We start from the raw sequence: 13393 nt of genomic DNA on the forward strand, positions 1-13393 counted from the left end.
TGACAGTGACTCAGAATGACTTTACTTAGGAGACAAGACTATGATGCAGGGGCTAAAGGTGCCCTGAGGCCCAGCCCAGATAGCTCCTGGAAGAGAAGAGGCTGCCCCTGCACCGGAAAAGCCCAAGCCTCGAAGTCTCACAGGCTGACAGGAAGAGCCTCACCCACCCTCCACACCAGAGGTGCAGGCTCAGCAGTCTACTACTGGGTCTTGCAGTCCCCATCACTGCTGTGGGCCGTCTTTACCTTCTTCAGCTCCTTCTGCAGTTCTGACTCAGCCACCAGGACCTCCTTTGGTTTCTGGTACTGTGGATGGAGCCAGGAATAGAACATAATTCAGTTACATCCCCCCCTCCCTACATGTATACACACATGTGCATGTGCACACACACACAGACAGGACCCCTTCTGATCCCTTTATTCAAAGATGAAGAAATTGAGGCCTACTGAATGATTTGCTCAAGGTCACATGGCTGGGTAGGAGCAGGCACTGGACCAGAACCCCAGGCCTGTGATTTCCGCCCCTCCCCATCACCCTCTATCCTATTCCAGGTGTGATTTATAAGATCAGGCTCCTCCCTGAGCCCCTACTCTGCTCTCCTCATGCTCAAGTAGAGATGCCTGTTCTTTAGCAAGCACAGCCCAGGGTAGGGGCTAGAACTGGGGACTCCTATGGGATGGGAGGTGGGCAGGAAAAGAGGGAGCCTCTCCCTGATGCAGTGGCCAAGAAGTCTGGGTGAATCTTACGGAGATGATCAGAGTGCAGTTGGCATAAGCAAAGCTCAGCGAGGAATCATCCAGAGGTAGCTGGTATCTGTCTAGGTCAGGAATGGAGAACTTCTTGTAGTACCTGTGGGGACACCAAGAGGCATTGGGGATACCCAGCAAGGTGACCCCAACAGTTGGGCATTAGGCCCTCTGCTGCCAACCTTCTACACAGTTCTCCAACACCTTCCAAACAGCCAAAGAGGAAGAAGGGAAGCCAGTGGGAACACTAGTATTTTAGAGCTTAGTGGCCCTGGGAAGAAAAGGATGAAAGGCCTTATGACCAAATCAGCAGCAAAAGAGCGGGACTAACTGTGATTCCTTGATTAGACGAGGATTAGAGTGACTCACACTTCAGTTTTGGGACTCCCAGACATGGAGAAGAAGCCTCACGGAATACAGAGAGCTCAGGCAAGCTAAGAAAATGGGACATGTGTGCTACCAAGGGACAGAATAAGGACATGTAGGGCTGTCCCCCAAGGCTGGGGAGTGACAGTTGCCATTTACATGGGACTTCCACTGAAGGCCTCCGTCACATATGTTTTCCTCTTTTGAGATCTATCAAAGCCTTATTAGCCTGACTCTACCTGTAGGCCAGAGAGCGAAGTACATCTGCAAGGAGAAATCTCCCTAAGAGGACGGACAAACCATGTGATTCATCGTGGAAGCCGGATCTCTGGGGCTCTGGACTCCTTTGCTGGCCCCACTCTTCCATTTTCACACACCACACAAGGTCCCTATCATCTGCAGGTGCCAATTCAGAGATTAATGATCCCTTTTAGTACAAAACAAAACAAAACAAAACAAACCAGATAGCAACACCCAGCCCATAAGGTGTGTAACTGGATTTTGTTTTGCAGGAAATTTGACCTCCTTTACTGAAGAGGAAACTCAGGCTCAGCGAGGTGAAATGTCTTGCCTGGTTTCACAGTCAGTTGTCAGTGGCATCAGGATTAAAGCTCCTTGCCCCTGGTCTGCTGCTTGTTACACCAGAGCACAAAGAATGGCCTTCTCATCTCCAGCAATAGGCCCGTGTGGCATTGTCCTTGGTGGAAGTGTAGCCTCAGCTCTGGCCAGTGGCTGCCAGACCTGTCACCCAGGTGTGGCGTCCCTGCTGCTACAGAGTTTGTGTGGGCTGGGGAGGGAAACGCTGCAGGCAGGCACAAACAAACTCAAGTGAGGGGCCTGAAGAGGACGGGGCTTTTAATACTTCAGAGGGGCCTGGTCCTTGTGGTGACAGCTACCCTGAGTCCACTTCAAAAGCTCCGATGCCCTGGGGACTCGGAGTTGACATCAATGCAGCACTTCTTCCCGCTCTCCCTGCCGAAATCCCTCAGTTTAGTGGAGGCTCTCAGGGCCCCTCTCCTCCCAGGTTCCTCACTCCCCGCCAAGGTGCTGGGACCCACGGCAGGAAAAGAATGTTTACTTAAAGGCTGACAGTTCAAAAGGAGTGGGGGCTGGGGGATCCTAATGGCACCACAAGTTTGCTTTATTTTCCAAAGCTCTGCCCCAGGGAAAGGCGATCCATCTGCCTGCAAACTGGGGTGGAATGCTGGCCTCATCCTCTTCCTAGCCAGCCCAGGCTGAGGGCTCTTCCTGGGGCCCTTGGTCTGGCCAGCAAAGGTGGCAGACACTGATAATAGGGGGGAGTCAAAGGTTAAACAGCAGAGATTAGATGAACACAAAGGCTTGTTAGGAAGTGTTAACATCTTCCCTGCAAATATACACAAGCGGCAGAACCGGGAGAGCAGCAGCTCAGGCACACGCAGCCCAGCCGAACTGATGGGGCCTGTGTAAGGCCTTGCCATGCAGAGCATGGGGACATCCTTTCTGCCTACCTGGCTTGTGTGCCAGGGGTGTATAGCAACACACCTGTGCCCCCTTAGAGGGGCACGGTCAAGCTACATTCCCCAGGCTGGGGCAGGGTGACTGGAAAAAGAATCCTAGAGCTTGCCCTCAATGGCAACAACAAGATCAAAGGGAACTTGAGGTGCATGGCTTGCCCCCTCCCCTGTCCTACTCCCACCACCTTTCACAAGGCTAGGGATGTGGAGGCAGAGTGGGTCTGGAGGCTTGGATTTGTTTTGAGTCTATTCTAATGGATTTAGTTTATTTGTTGAGGTTAAACAATTTTCCTCAGAGGCTCCTACAGGCACTGTTCAAGGGAGTATGGGGCATCTGCTTTCTTTCCTCAGATAGCAGTCCGCCCCCTTCTCACCTCCATTCCCTGGCCTTGGGTTTTCCCTGACAGGAACCACACTTGACTTTCTTACCAGCACCCGGACTAGAGAGGGACCCACTGTCCTTCTGGAAAAGTCAGAATGCTCAGCCTCAGGCAGCCCTAGGTAGGCAGGAAACACTTCTTAGGCATCATCTGTATCCCAGGCCTTGAGCTGTGAGCTGGGAATTTAAGGATGAAGAAGAAACAAGGCCACATCCCTGCCTGAGGAGACCTTGTTGTGTTTCTGTTAAAAGCAACACCCTGGGGCCAGCCTGCTGGCGCAGCGGTTAAGTGTGCATGTTTGCTTCGGTGGCCTGGGGTACGCCGGTTCGGATCCCGGTGCGGACATGGCACCACTTGCCAAGCCATGCTGTTGTAGGCGTCCCACATATAAAATAGAGGAAGATGTTAGCTCAGGGCCAGTCTTCCTCAGCGAAAAGAGGAGGATTGACAGCAGTTAGCTTAGGGCTAATCTTCCTCAAAAAAAACCCCAAAAAGCGACACCCTTACAGCAGGTGGTTCCCAGGCTGTTTGCAGATGTGCAACACTCCCCCATTCTCATCCCCTTCACAGTTCTCACTTTCAGCCATACAATGAAAGGTGACACTTATTAATGCTCATTCTGTGCCAGGCTCTATTCTATACATATTGAATCCTCAAAACAACCCTCTCAAGTTGGTTACTTCTATTATCCTCTTTTACAGAAGAGGAAACCGAGGCACAGCAAAGTTAGGTATCTTGCCTAAGGCACAAAACTGGTAAATGGAGATGCCGTTATTACAAGTGATAAGTCCCCAAATCTCCTGACCCTTCCATCTCTCCACATTCTCACCTCAAAGTCAGAGACTACCTGATCTAGGTTCCCTGCATTTGTCCAAAGACGGGGTGGATATGAAGAGTGGTCTCCTCCGGGATCCAGTCACCCTGCAGGCCCCTCCCCTGGGCACTCTCTCTGACACATAGTGCTCCGCCTTTCTGAATGTCAGAAGTGTTCAAAGACGTATATAGAAGCAAAGGCTCTCAGGACGACTCTTGCACCTGCCTTGGGACCCTGCGCTGGCCACTGAACTTCTGGGCCTCAGTTTCTTCCTCCAAATTCCTTCCTCAAATAAAGGAGCTGCCCTAGAGAAACTTTAAGTCACTGTCAAAGGAACGGGAACAGGCCAACTCTGTTACCTCTCTCCAACCTGGGCCAAAAGGACAGCTCCTACATTTTGGCTATTTCAGAAATGACACACGCCCATATCTCCTTCCCAATTCCCAGTCCTTCCCCAACCTATTCTTCCTTGCAGTGAACTGAGAAATGGCACAAGAGGCCCGGCCTTCAGAGAGAGAGACTGGAGGAGAGGCTGAAAGTAGCAACAGGGCCACTGTGGACAGTCACATGGGCCATGCCCCACACACCTCCAGAGGGCGCCCTGCATACCTGCACACAGGCTCAGCTAGAGTGGTCCAGAGAAGCCTCCAGCCAGCCCGGCCCTTAGAAAATCAGCAGGCAAATCTTCCTTCTTTCTTAAACATCAAGGATCCAGGCATCAAGCCTCCCTGCCTACAGGAGTCCCCTCCTAGAGAGTTACACTGCACACTCACATACTAAAAGCTCTCAGAAGCCCTATCAAAGAGAAACTTGTTTAGTCCAGAGTTTCGTAAACTTATTTGACTACAGAATCCTTTTTTCTAGTGATGCCTATTAACACCTCCCACAGTGTTAATATCATCGATGTCAAATCAGCCAAGATCTCTCGGGTTCCAATTACCAAAGAATTGTTGAGGACCTGCTTCAGGCTGGCCAGTGTGCTGGGTGTTGTACACATACAATTTCATCAAATTCCCCAAACAATCTATGAGATAGGTATGACTTTTCTCCTGTGATAGATGAGGAAACCTTGAGCAAAATACTAGTTAATATGTGGCAGAGGCCAGATTTAAGCCGATGTCTTCCCAATCCAGCACCCTGGCTCATTCCACTTATAGCTGCCAGCTTCCAGGCTAAGGCTAAGAACCTTCTTTCTGCACAAACACTCTTACCAGGAACAGATGGTGCCACACTGGGATCCTGGAAAAGCACTTTCTTCCTTCCCTGTTCATCCCTCACTAATACCTGAAGCCACGGACATGATACACTGGAATCACTTCAAGAAATGTGGCAAGCCAGTTCTTCAGGGACAAGGCAGGTATGGACAAAAGATCTGTGACTTTTATTAGTAACCACATTCCAGAATATTAGAACCAGGTCAAGCATAGAACCTCCAGGTAAAGGAAGAAGTCAAAGCAGAGAGAAATGCCATGGTGTGGTGGAAATTGCAGATGCCTAGGTGTTGAGACCATCACTAACTTTCCCTTCGTCAAGTCAGTTCATCATGCTGACTTTACAGATACACTTACATAATCCTTAATATATAACACAAGAATAAAAATAGGTACCCTGCCCACCACTGGATGGTGTGAAGATCAAAAAACAGATTTTTAAAGTATCCTGAAAAAGTTAAACACTGCTCAAAGGAATAGCCATTGAGTTCTGTTTAATTAGTGGTAGTAAATGTATAAGATATACCACTACTCCAGATAGAAGATGAAAAGGCCACTAGGCTCAGGAAAGAGCCAGTTAAGGGTTTAGTGGCCTCTCTCACCTACCTCCCAGCAGAGGGACCTAAGGAATGCTGGGTTGAGCCTAGCTGGGCCTCGACAAGAGGCTCAGTGTGGGTTTCAAAGTGGGCACACACATACTCCTCTCCCCTCTGTGGGAATCTAACCCCCAGCTCTGCCCCATCCTGGGGCACTACTCCCGTCCCACCTGGCCCTCACCCATCAGCTCCAAAATATCTCCCCCTTGCCTTTGGCTCTGGAGTGGGCCTCTAGCCATGGAGCTCCTGGCCAACAGCGCCACCTATGGCTGGATAAGTGCAGGAGATGGGACCCAGGGGATCCGCCTGCAGATGATTTTGGTGAGCTAGCTAGCTAGCCTCTCTTAATCCCTGGTAATCACATTTCTGCCTGATATCTGTATTCGACAGTGACCTCTGGGGGACAAAAGGGAGGCAGCAGCCAGCTCCACAAACTGCTGGGCTGCAGATTCAAGTGCTATCAGAAGCACTTTTGTTCCCAGTTTGGACCCAGGACCTCTTGCGCCAGGGAATGCTTGCTGAAGCATGGAGTTTGCTTTCCTAAAGGCAATTTCTCCGTTGTCTGAAATTGCTAAATTCCACTTTAGGCACTGACTCTTGTTAATGATGAGAACAATAACGGGAATAAACTGCCTTTTATCTGAGGGCTTCAAAGTGCTTTATAAACGCAAACCCTTATTATTATGACTTTATATTTATAGACAAGGCCCACTGCAGGGGCTGCTGGCTGCATGTACAGCAATAATCTCAAAATTAATTCATTCATCTCCACCCCTTCCCCACCCCCTTAACCCTGCCAAAGTGACAGGATGCGGGGGTCATAAGAGTGGGGCAGAAGCCAGGGCTGCATTGGAGGAGCCTGGGAGCCACGCTGCTTCCCTGCGGGCCTCATGAACCTGAGGGAGATGGGAGGGGAGTCTGACACCACACCATCTGAGAAGATGGACAAAGAGCTGGGTCCCCCTTACTGCATGTAAACCAGTGGATGGGTGGGGGCACGTCTGGCCTAAGCTTAGTACCCCATGAGGCATGTTGGGTGGCTTCACAGTTTGTGGACCAGTAACTCATAAAACCTCCAGCTCAATGCCCTAAAATTATTTGAAGGGAGTTGGTCCTATACTGCAATCCCTCTGGCCCAGATCAAGACCAATTCATGACAGTGCTCTTCTCTTCTCCTGTGATCAGAGCTCTGGAAACCCAAATGGGACCAATGCATTTCCAAGACAGCCCAGAAGCAGCCCTGCCAGGATCAAATCTCTACCCTGGCCAACTTCTGTCCCCACTACCCCACATTTTGCCTCCCCCTTAGCCAACCACAAGGAGAAGAGCAAAGGGAAGTTGAGTACTCCTTTTGGAACATAATGCAAAAGACTTCCAAGGGGCCAAAGCAAACTGCCCCTCAGTCCAGGGAGGAATCTCATTTACTGCTCCCAGACCAGTAATTTAAACTCCTGTAAATGTTAATGGCCAGGTGATTCCCTCATCCCCTCACTCATTCAACAAATATATATTGAGCCCCAGTATGTACCAGGTACTGCACCAGACACTCATTGTTCCAATTTCCCTGCCTGATGGAGCAGATTACATTATTCAAGCTGGTTTGATCCCCAGGTCAAACCACACCCCTGACCCTGCTCATTCACAGGCAGGAAGGTGCCCATCACACTACTTACTTTTTGTTGGTTGTTCTGACAATAATGCAGCGTTCCTTCTGGTCCACACAGACACTATAGACATCCTTAGGGTAGGGGAGATTTCGAATCCGCCACTGGAAACTCATCTTGGTATCTTTGCGCATGAAGATGGGCTGCAGAAAGTAAATCCAACTCAAGGACTGTTCTTGGAGAAGGGCAGGAAGGGATGGCTTCCCCCTCTGCAATGCTCTACCAGAGGGCACAATTGGAGACTCTCAGCTCTTCTCCAAAGCTCCCCTCTGATGCTGCTATTGCTGTGACATTCCAGGCCTGGAGACTTCGCTCTGGGATGGCCAAGTCAAAACCCTTTGGGTAGTCATTCAAGCAAACATTTCTAGAGCACTGTGTCCAGGTGGGCACATGAGAGATGAGGAGATGAACAAGATATGGTGCCTGCCCTCAGGGGCCAGCAGGCCAATCCCACCCCAGCCTCCCCAAGACACCTGACAGATAGACATACATTGACATTGCTTTCCTTGATGAGTTCAGGCCCCAGGCTCCCTGCTCCTGGGAGTGCTGGCTCTCCCACCTCAATCTGCCACTGGCCCAAGGCTCCCAGGGCACTTTTCACACGCCACTTTCTCACTGGGGAGAGAAGGAAGCAATGGGATTATGAGGAAGAAAGAGGCTCTGCTCTTTTCTGCCGAATCATTGACATCACATTTGGTAAGTGGAACAGGATTAAGAGTGGGAGCTACAGGCCTTCGCACTGGCTTTGTGCATCTGAGCAGGGTCCTCACAGCCTCTGAAATCTCAGCAGAGCATTTCAGTATCAGACAACTTGTAAAGCTCATCTCATGGGTGCCCAGACAAAGAGAACTGAACAAAACTCTGCAAGGAGCCAAGCAGAATTAAGAAATCCCTAGGTGTGACTTCAAGCAAGGAGAAGATGCAGGGGTTAGGAACTGGGTAGTTACTGGTAACGGAGAAAATTTGGACCCCGAAAAGTGTGAGCTGATGTGCATTTTTTCCCTCTGAAAATGTGCAAAGGAAAAATGCGTTAAGAGGGAGAAAGCATTGAGAGGCATATTTGTCTCAAGATTCACAAAGTCCAAATATAAAAATTCACTCATTTCAGGTTTACCTGGCTTAAAACAACAGCATGAGTTGTATTTAAACAAAATTTTAGGCACACATCATTTTAAATGCATTGCTTACAGACAATTTAATGTGAACTTTTTGTAGAGTGGAACCGTTCTTTTATAATGCAAATAATCATCTCTATTTTACCTTATTTTACAACCCAGATGTCTGCATAAGACTGTTTTTTTCAAATAAGGCACATACATTATGGAAATTATAAGTGAAAAAACTAGTTCAATGGACATTACCTGGAAGCCCCTGGCTGGGATTTTGAGGAAGCCCATTCAGCCACGTCACAGTGACTGCTATTGTCAGAATGGCAGCCCGTCCTGTAGGGGGGCCTTCCTGAGCAAAGGCCTAACCTCTGTTCCATTCCCTTCCTGCTGCACCGGGTGTCCTCCAGCCTGGGCAGCCAGGTGCTGCTAGGGGCCAGCAGCCTTCCTGAAGCTGGTGTAAAGAGCTAGACAACTCAAACAGTGCCTGGTATTCGGCCGTGGTTGTTCCCGTGTGCTCCATTTTCTGGGCTGGGGGACAAGAGCTGCAGCTTGATTTTCAGGATGGGTTTCTTTGAGACTTTTTGAGCAGTTGTGCCAAACCCAAACACCCTCACTGCTCTAAGTAAGGCACGCAAGCTGAACACAGAAGTGTGCTGTAAAATTAGAATTTTCCCTTGAATATGTGCTTTTATAAGGTCTGCTGCATTCTGCAGTGTGATTTTATTACAACTTAGGGCCAAAAATTCTCCCTAGAAACACATTTCCAAGTTTATAATGAAAATTAATAAGGAAGAGTAAAACTTCGAAATATGCTTCACAGGCAACTTTTTTTTCCCACAAATACTTCTACTCTCTTAGGTGAATGGACTGTGACTGGGAGCAGATCCAAATCTATTCACGTAATACGTCACTTAACTGGAAGCCAGCCTTCTGGGGGCCTCTGTCATGGTCAAAAACTCGGAAGTGACAAAGGCCTCCAAGCAGTGGCTTATTGTGACAAGACCCATGTAGCTGGCTCTATACCATAGGAAAGATCACTCCCAGATTCTCACTCAGACTATATATAAAACACTATGTGTGGAATAAGGCAGGAAATAGGCATATTGACAACAGCTTACATCAGAGGGCAGCATCAGAACTGCAAAGCACGTGGGATCACTGAGTGTAAGGGCAAACAAGCCCCCTTGGAACCTGCCAGGATCACTACAGAATAGAACACAGTCATCACAGATTTTAAAGATGGAGGTTTCTTTAGAAAGCGTTTGGTTCAATGCCTGTATTTTTTGTGTAGGCGTGAGGAAGAGTGGCCCTGAGCTAACATCTGTTGCCAATCTTCCTCTTTTTGCTGGAGGAAGATTGTTGCTGAGCTAACATCAGTGGCAATCTTCCTCTATTTTATGTGGGATGCTGCCACAGCATGGCTTGACGAGTGGTGCTAGGTCTGCACCCGGGATCCGAACCTGTGAACCCTGTGCCACAGAAATGGAGCATGAACTTAACCACTATACCACTGGGCCAGTCTCACCAGTGCCTGTATTTTTTAAATGAGAAAGAGAATTTCTTCCCTGCCTCCTCTCTTTCAACCTTTGCCACTACTGTCCAGGGGATAGAGTATGAAGAATTACCAAGGCTCAGAGAGATTAACTTGCAAAAACCACAACTAAAATTCAGGTCTCCTAATTTCAAGATCAGAATGTGAATCATTAATAAAAGGCTAAATTGTATTCCATAAATGTTCAATAAACATATATGATATTCAGGAAGGTTTCTTTTCCTTTTTTATTTTTTTTAAGTAGCTCTATTTCTTTTTTATATTTTAGCCTTTAGAGGAAAATCTTTGATTATCTGAAAATGTAATTTGTGAGGAATACCTAACTAGCTGGGGCTGAATAAGAGAGGTGCTCCTGTAATCATAGGCCTTGTTAAATCATATGTCCTAAAGAACAATACTAGTATGGCCAGGAGAGGCAATTCCAAATCCAAGATTTTTATCCACTGTTTTACTCCAAGGGATGTTGGGTTTTGCACAGAAACCTTCCCAAGGAGCATCCTAAGGAGGAGGAAAGTCAGCTACTGGATTCCTTACTGCTGACTTTAAAAGCCAATCAGGTCACAGGAACTTGGCACCCTTGGCTGTTTTACCTTCTCCTTTTTTTTAAACACCTTGGGATAAATTTCTGTTACAACACAGAGGAAAGTTTCCCTACTCCTTCGCTTATGAGATAAGATCCACCAGTGATTTTGGTGACGTCCTTGTTATTTTTCCTAAGTACCTGGGCATGAATGCACACATGCAAACACATACTTTGTTTTATCTTTCTTGTCCTGTCTTTGTTCCTGAACTCAAGGACAGCTCCTGCGGCAACAGAAGACTGTTTCCACCTGCTGTCACTCTGATTTGATTATACGTTAAACCCAAACTGGTGTGTGCAAGGCAGCTCCCTGGGATGCTGTCATATCTTCCTGGCTGAGCCAGGGTCAGTCCTTGGAAAGGAGACTTTCAATGACCCTGTAAAGGGTCTGATGAGGACTATATGAAGGAGGCAGTGCCTGGGGGCTTTTTCCTAAATCAGCAGGAAGCAGGCTGATGTCCCAGACTGCTGAAAGGAGGCCTCGTCTTTCAGGTGGGCTGGAAAGTGGAGGGCCTAAAGGCCTCTTTCCCCAAAGCTCCAAGCCCTGGCCCACTTCCAACATGGATAATTGCATTCCCCTTTCCTAAATACTCCCTGCTGCTTAAACTGGATGCAGGATTCTTCTTTTCTGCCCTAAAACACTGCAACATTGCTATGTTGCTATTAAACAGCTGCCACGTCCCATCCCTGAGGAGACTGAAGGGAATTGAGTGGGTCATTTATAAAGCCGGTGAAGTGCTTGGGGATGAAAGTGCTCAATATCCTCCAAATGCAGCCTGGGGTGGTTAGGCTGGCGGTCAAATACCAAAGCAGATTAAGTCGGTAATCCGAATGTAATCGCTGGGGGATGGCCTGCCCTTCAGCCTCTGCCCCCCTGGACATGCTGTGTTCTTCTGGGGCTGGTTTGATGTTCCGATCATTGTTATGGGGCCCTTCAGTTTTTTCCCCTATGAATACATACAGCATTCATTGTGGGGGGTGGGAATGAATAGCATTGAGAGGGGTGAAAAAAATATATGACACTACTATCCTTATTAACAGTGACTGAAAGAACTCTGTCCTAGACAGGAGCCCTATTGGCTTCCTCGATAAATTACTTTCTGGGTTTTTCTAACAGAAAACCAGTTTGGCCAATTATCAAATTTGTATAATTAGCTGGAAAAGTGGTAACTATTCCTATTTACAGCCATAAAAACCCTGTCCATATTTTACTTCATAGAATGCACAAGCAAAAGTCAGCTCAGGCTCTGGGATTATTTACACTTAAAAAATAATGAACAGTATTTTGCAAGGGCAGCTGGTGGGGGTAGGGTGGGGTGGTTGGGGTAAGAAAAGGATCAGCTGTTCAAAAGGCTCGGTGGTTCAAGCCGGGTGTTCCTCTCTGCCCATCTCTGTCCTGCTCCTACCAGCCCCTACTCAGGTCATTCTGGGGAGAGCAAAATTTAGTAAGAAGAAAATAAAGCAGGATTAAATATTCTCAACTCCCAGTGGTACGCTGTTGTGGACTAAAGCATGGGCTGTTAATCAGACAGACCTAGGCTTAAATCCTAGCTCAGAAACTAACTAGCTGTGTAATTCTGAGCAAGCTGCTTAACCTCTTGGATCTTATGTTTTTTTTGACTATAAAATGGCAACAGTACCTGCCTCATCAGGCTGTAATGAGGATGATTCAATAAGACAATAAATATAAAGCACTTAGTATAGTGCCCAATAAAAGTTACAGTATTAGTATCATTACAGTTGTGCACCGCATATCGACATTCCATTCAAGGATGGACCACATATACGATGGTGGTCCCATAAGATTAGTACCAAATAGCCTTGGTGTGTAGTAGGCTATGCCATCTAGGTTTGTGTAAGTATACTCTATGATGTTCGCACAACGACGAAATCGTCTAAGGATGCATTTCTCAGAACGTATTCCGTCATTAAGAGATGCACAACTTGTATTAGATAAACTTTAGCCAAACAATGTTCTCCTATGAACCTCCATTTCTGCTTTTAAGAAAAAGAAATTTGGGGGCTGGCCCCATGGCCGAGTGGTTAAGTTCGCGCGCTCCGCTGCAGGCGGCCCAGTGTTTCGTTGGTTCGAATCCTGGGCGCGGACATGGCACTGCTCATCAGACCACGCTGAGGCAGCGTCCCACATGCCACAACTAGAAGAACACACAACGAAGAATATACAACTATGTACCGGGGGGCTTTGGGGAGAAAAAGGAAAATAATAAAATCTTTAAAAAAAAAAAAAAAAGAAAAAAAAAGAAAAAGAAATTTGAAGGCCACTGTCTATTCCCCTCCTGCCAAGAGAAGCGATAGCTTAATGTGGGATGCTACCGATGAAGGAAGCTGGCCTTATTTTTCATTTTAATTTCATGTTCAAGCACAATTAAGAGGCCCAGGTTTTATTTGTTTGTTTGTTTTTACAGCCACAGCAGCTATAGCTGTTTTATTTGCTCTGTGTGGAGAAGAGGTGATGCTGGGGGAGAGGAGCTGCGGCTAGTCTCTGGCTTGGTGATGGTAGTGGTTAGCCCACGTGACCTCTGCTTTCATAAGCTCGCCCCTATTAGGCATTCCAAGGCTGTCATCCCCTGGGAGCGCTATAAATTACAATGCATTGTGAGGATATTACTACTGTATTGGTTTCCACCAAATCAGTGTCATATGCTAAACACATCAAGATTTTTAATAGCACCAGACTAAACCAATTGGGACTGAAGCCCAAGCAGCTCATAATGAGGAGGGATCAACACTTCACTCTGCAACTGAACATGCGCAGGACATGCATTTTAAGACTGGAGACTAAGAGAATACAAACCAGTGTAATCTGTGTTGTCGGTTCTAGACATTTATGAGCTGTCAGAAAAAGGGAAAAAGAAATT

At 47.5% G+C, this 13393-nt stretch overlaps 2 protein-coding genes across 4 annotated transcripts in view; one reads left to right on the plus strand and one right to left on the minus strand.

Moving 5' to 3' along the window:
• The window catches only part of FBXW4 (F-box and WD repeat domain containing 4), an 84537-nt gene extending 79135 nt beyond the window's left edge, over positions 1–5402 (plus strand). For both annotated transcript variants that reach the window (XR_011522438.1, XR_011522444.1), the window contains exon 10: positions 1625–5402. The gene's annotated coding sequence lies outside the window, so the exon portion shown is untranslated. The remainder of the gene's footprint in view (positions 1–1624) is intronic.
• DPCD (deleted in primary ciliary dyskinesia homolog (mouse)) overlaps positions 1–13393 on the minus strand; it is a 19123-nt gene continuing 5730 nt past the window's right edge. For both annotated transcript variants that reach the window (XM_008520893.2, XM_070558524.1), the window contains 4 exons: positions 7764–7888; positions 7283–7416; positions 747–849; positions 1–305 (listed from right to left, as the gene is read on the minus strand). In XM_008520893.2, the coding sequence (XP_008519115.2) occupies positions 201–305; positions 747–849; positions 7283–7416; positions 7764–7888 (467 nt within the window). In that variant the 3' untranslated portion in view covers positions 1–200. The remainder of the gene's footprint in view (positions 306–746; positions 850–7282; positions 7417–7763; positions 7889–13393) is intronic.

Source organism: Equus przewalskii, chromosome 1 (genome assembly GCF_037783145.1).
Source record: "Equus przewalskii isolate Varuska chromosome 1, EquPr2, whole genome shotgun sequence".
In the NCBI taxonomy this organism is placed as follows: domain Eukaryota; kingdom Metazoa; phylum Chordata; class Mammalia; order Perissodactyla; family Equidae; genus Equus; species Equus przewalskii.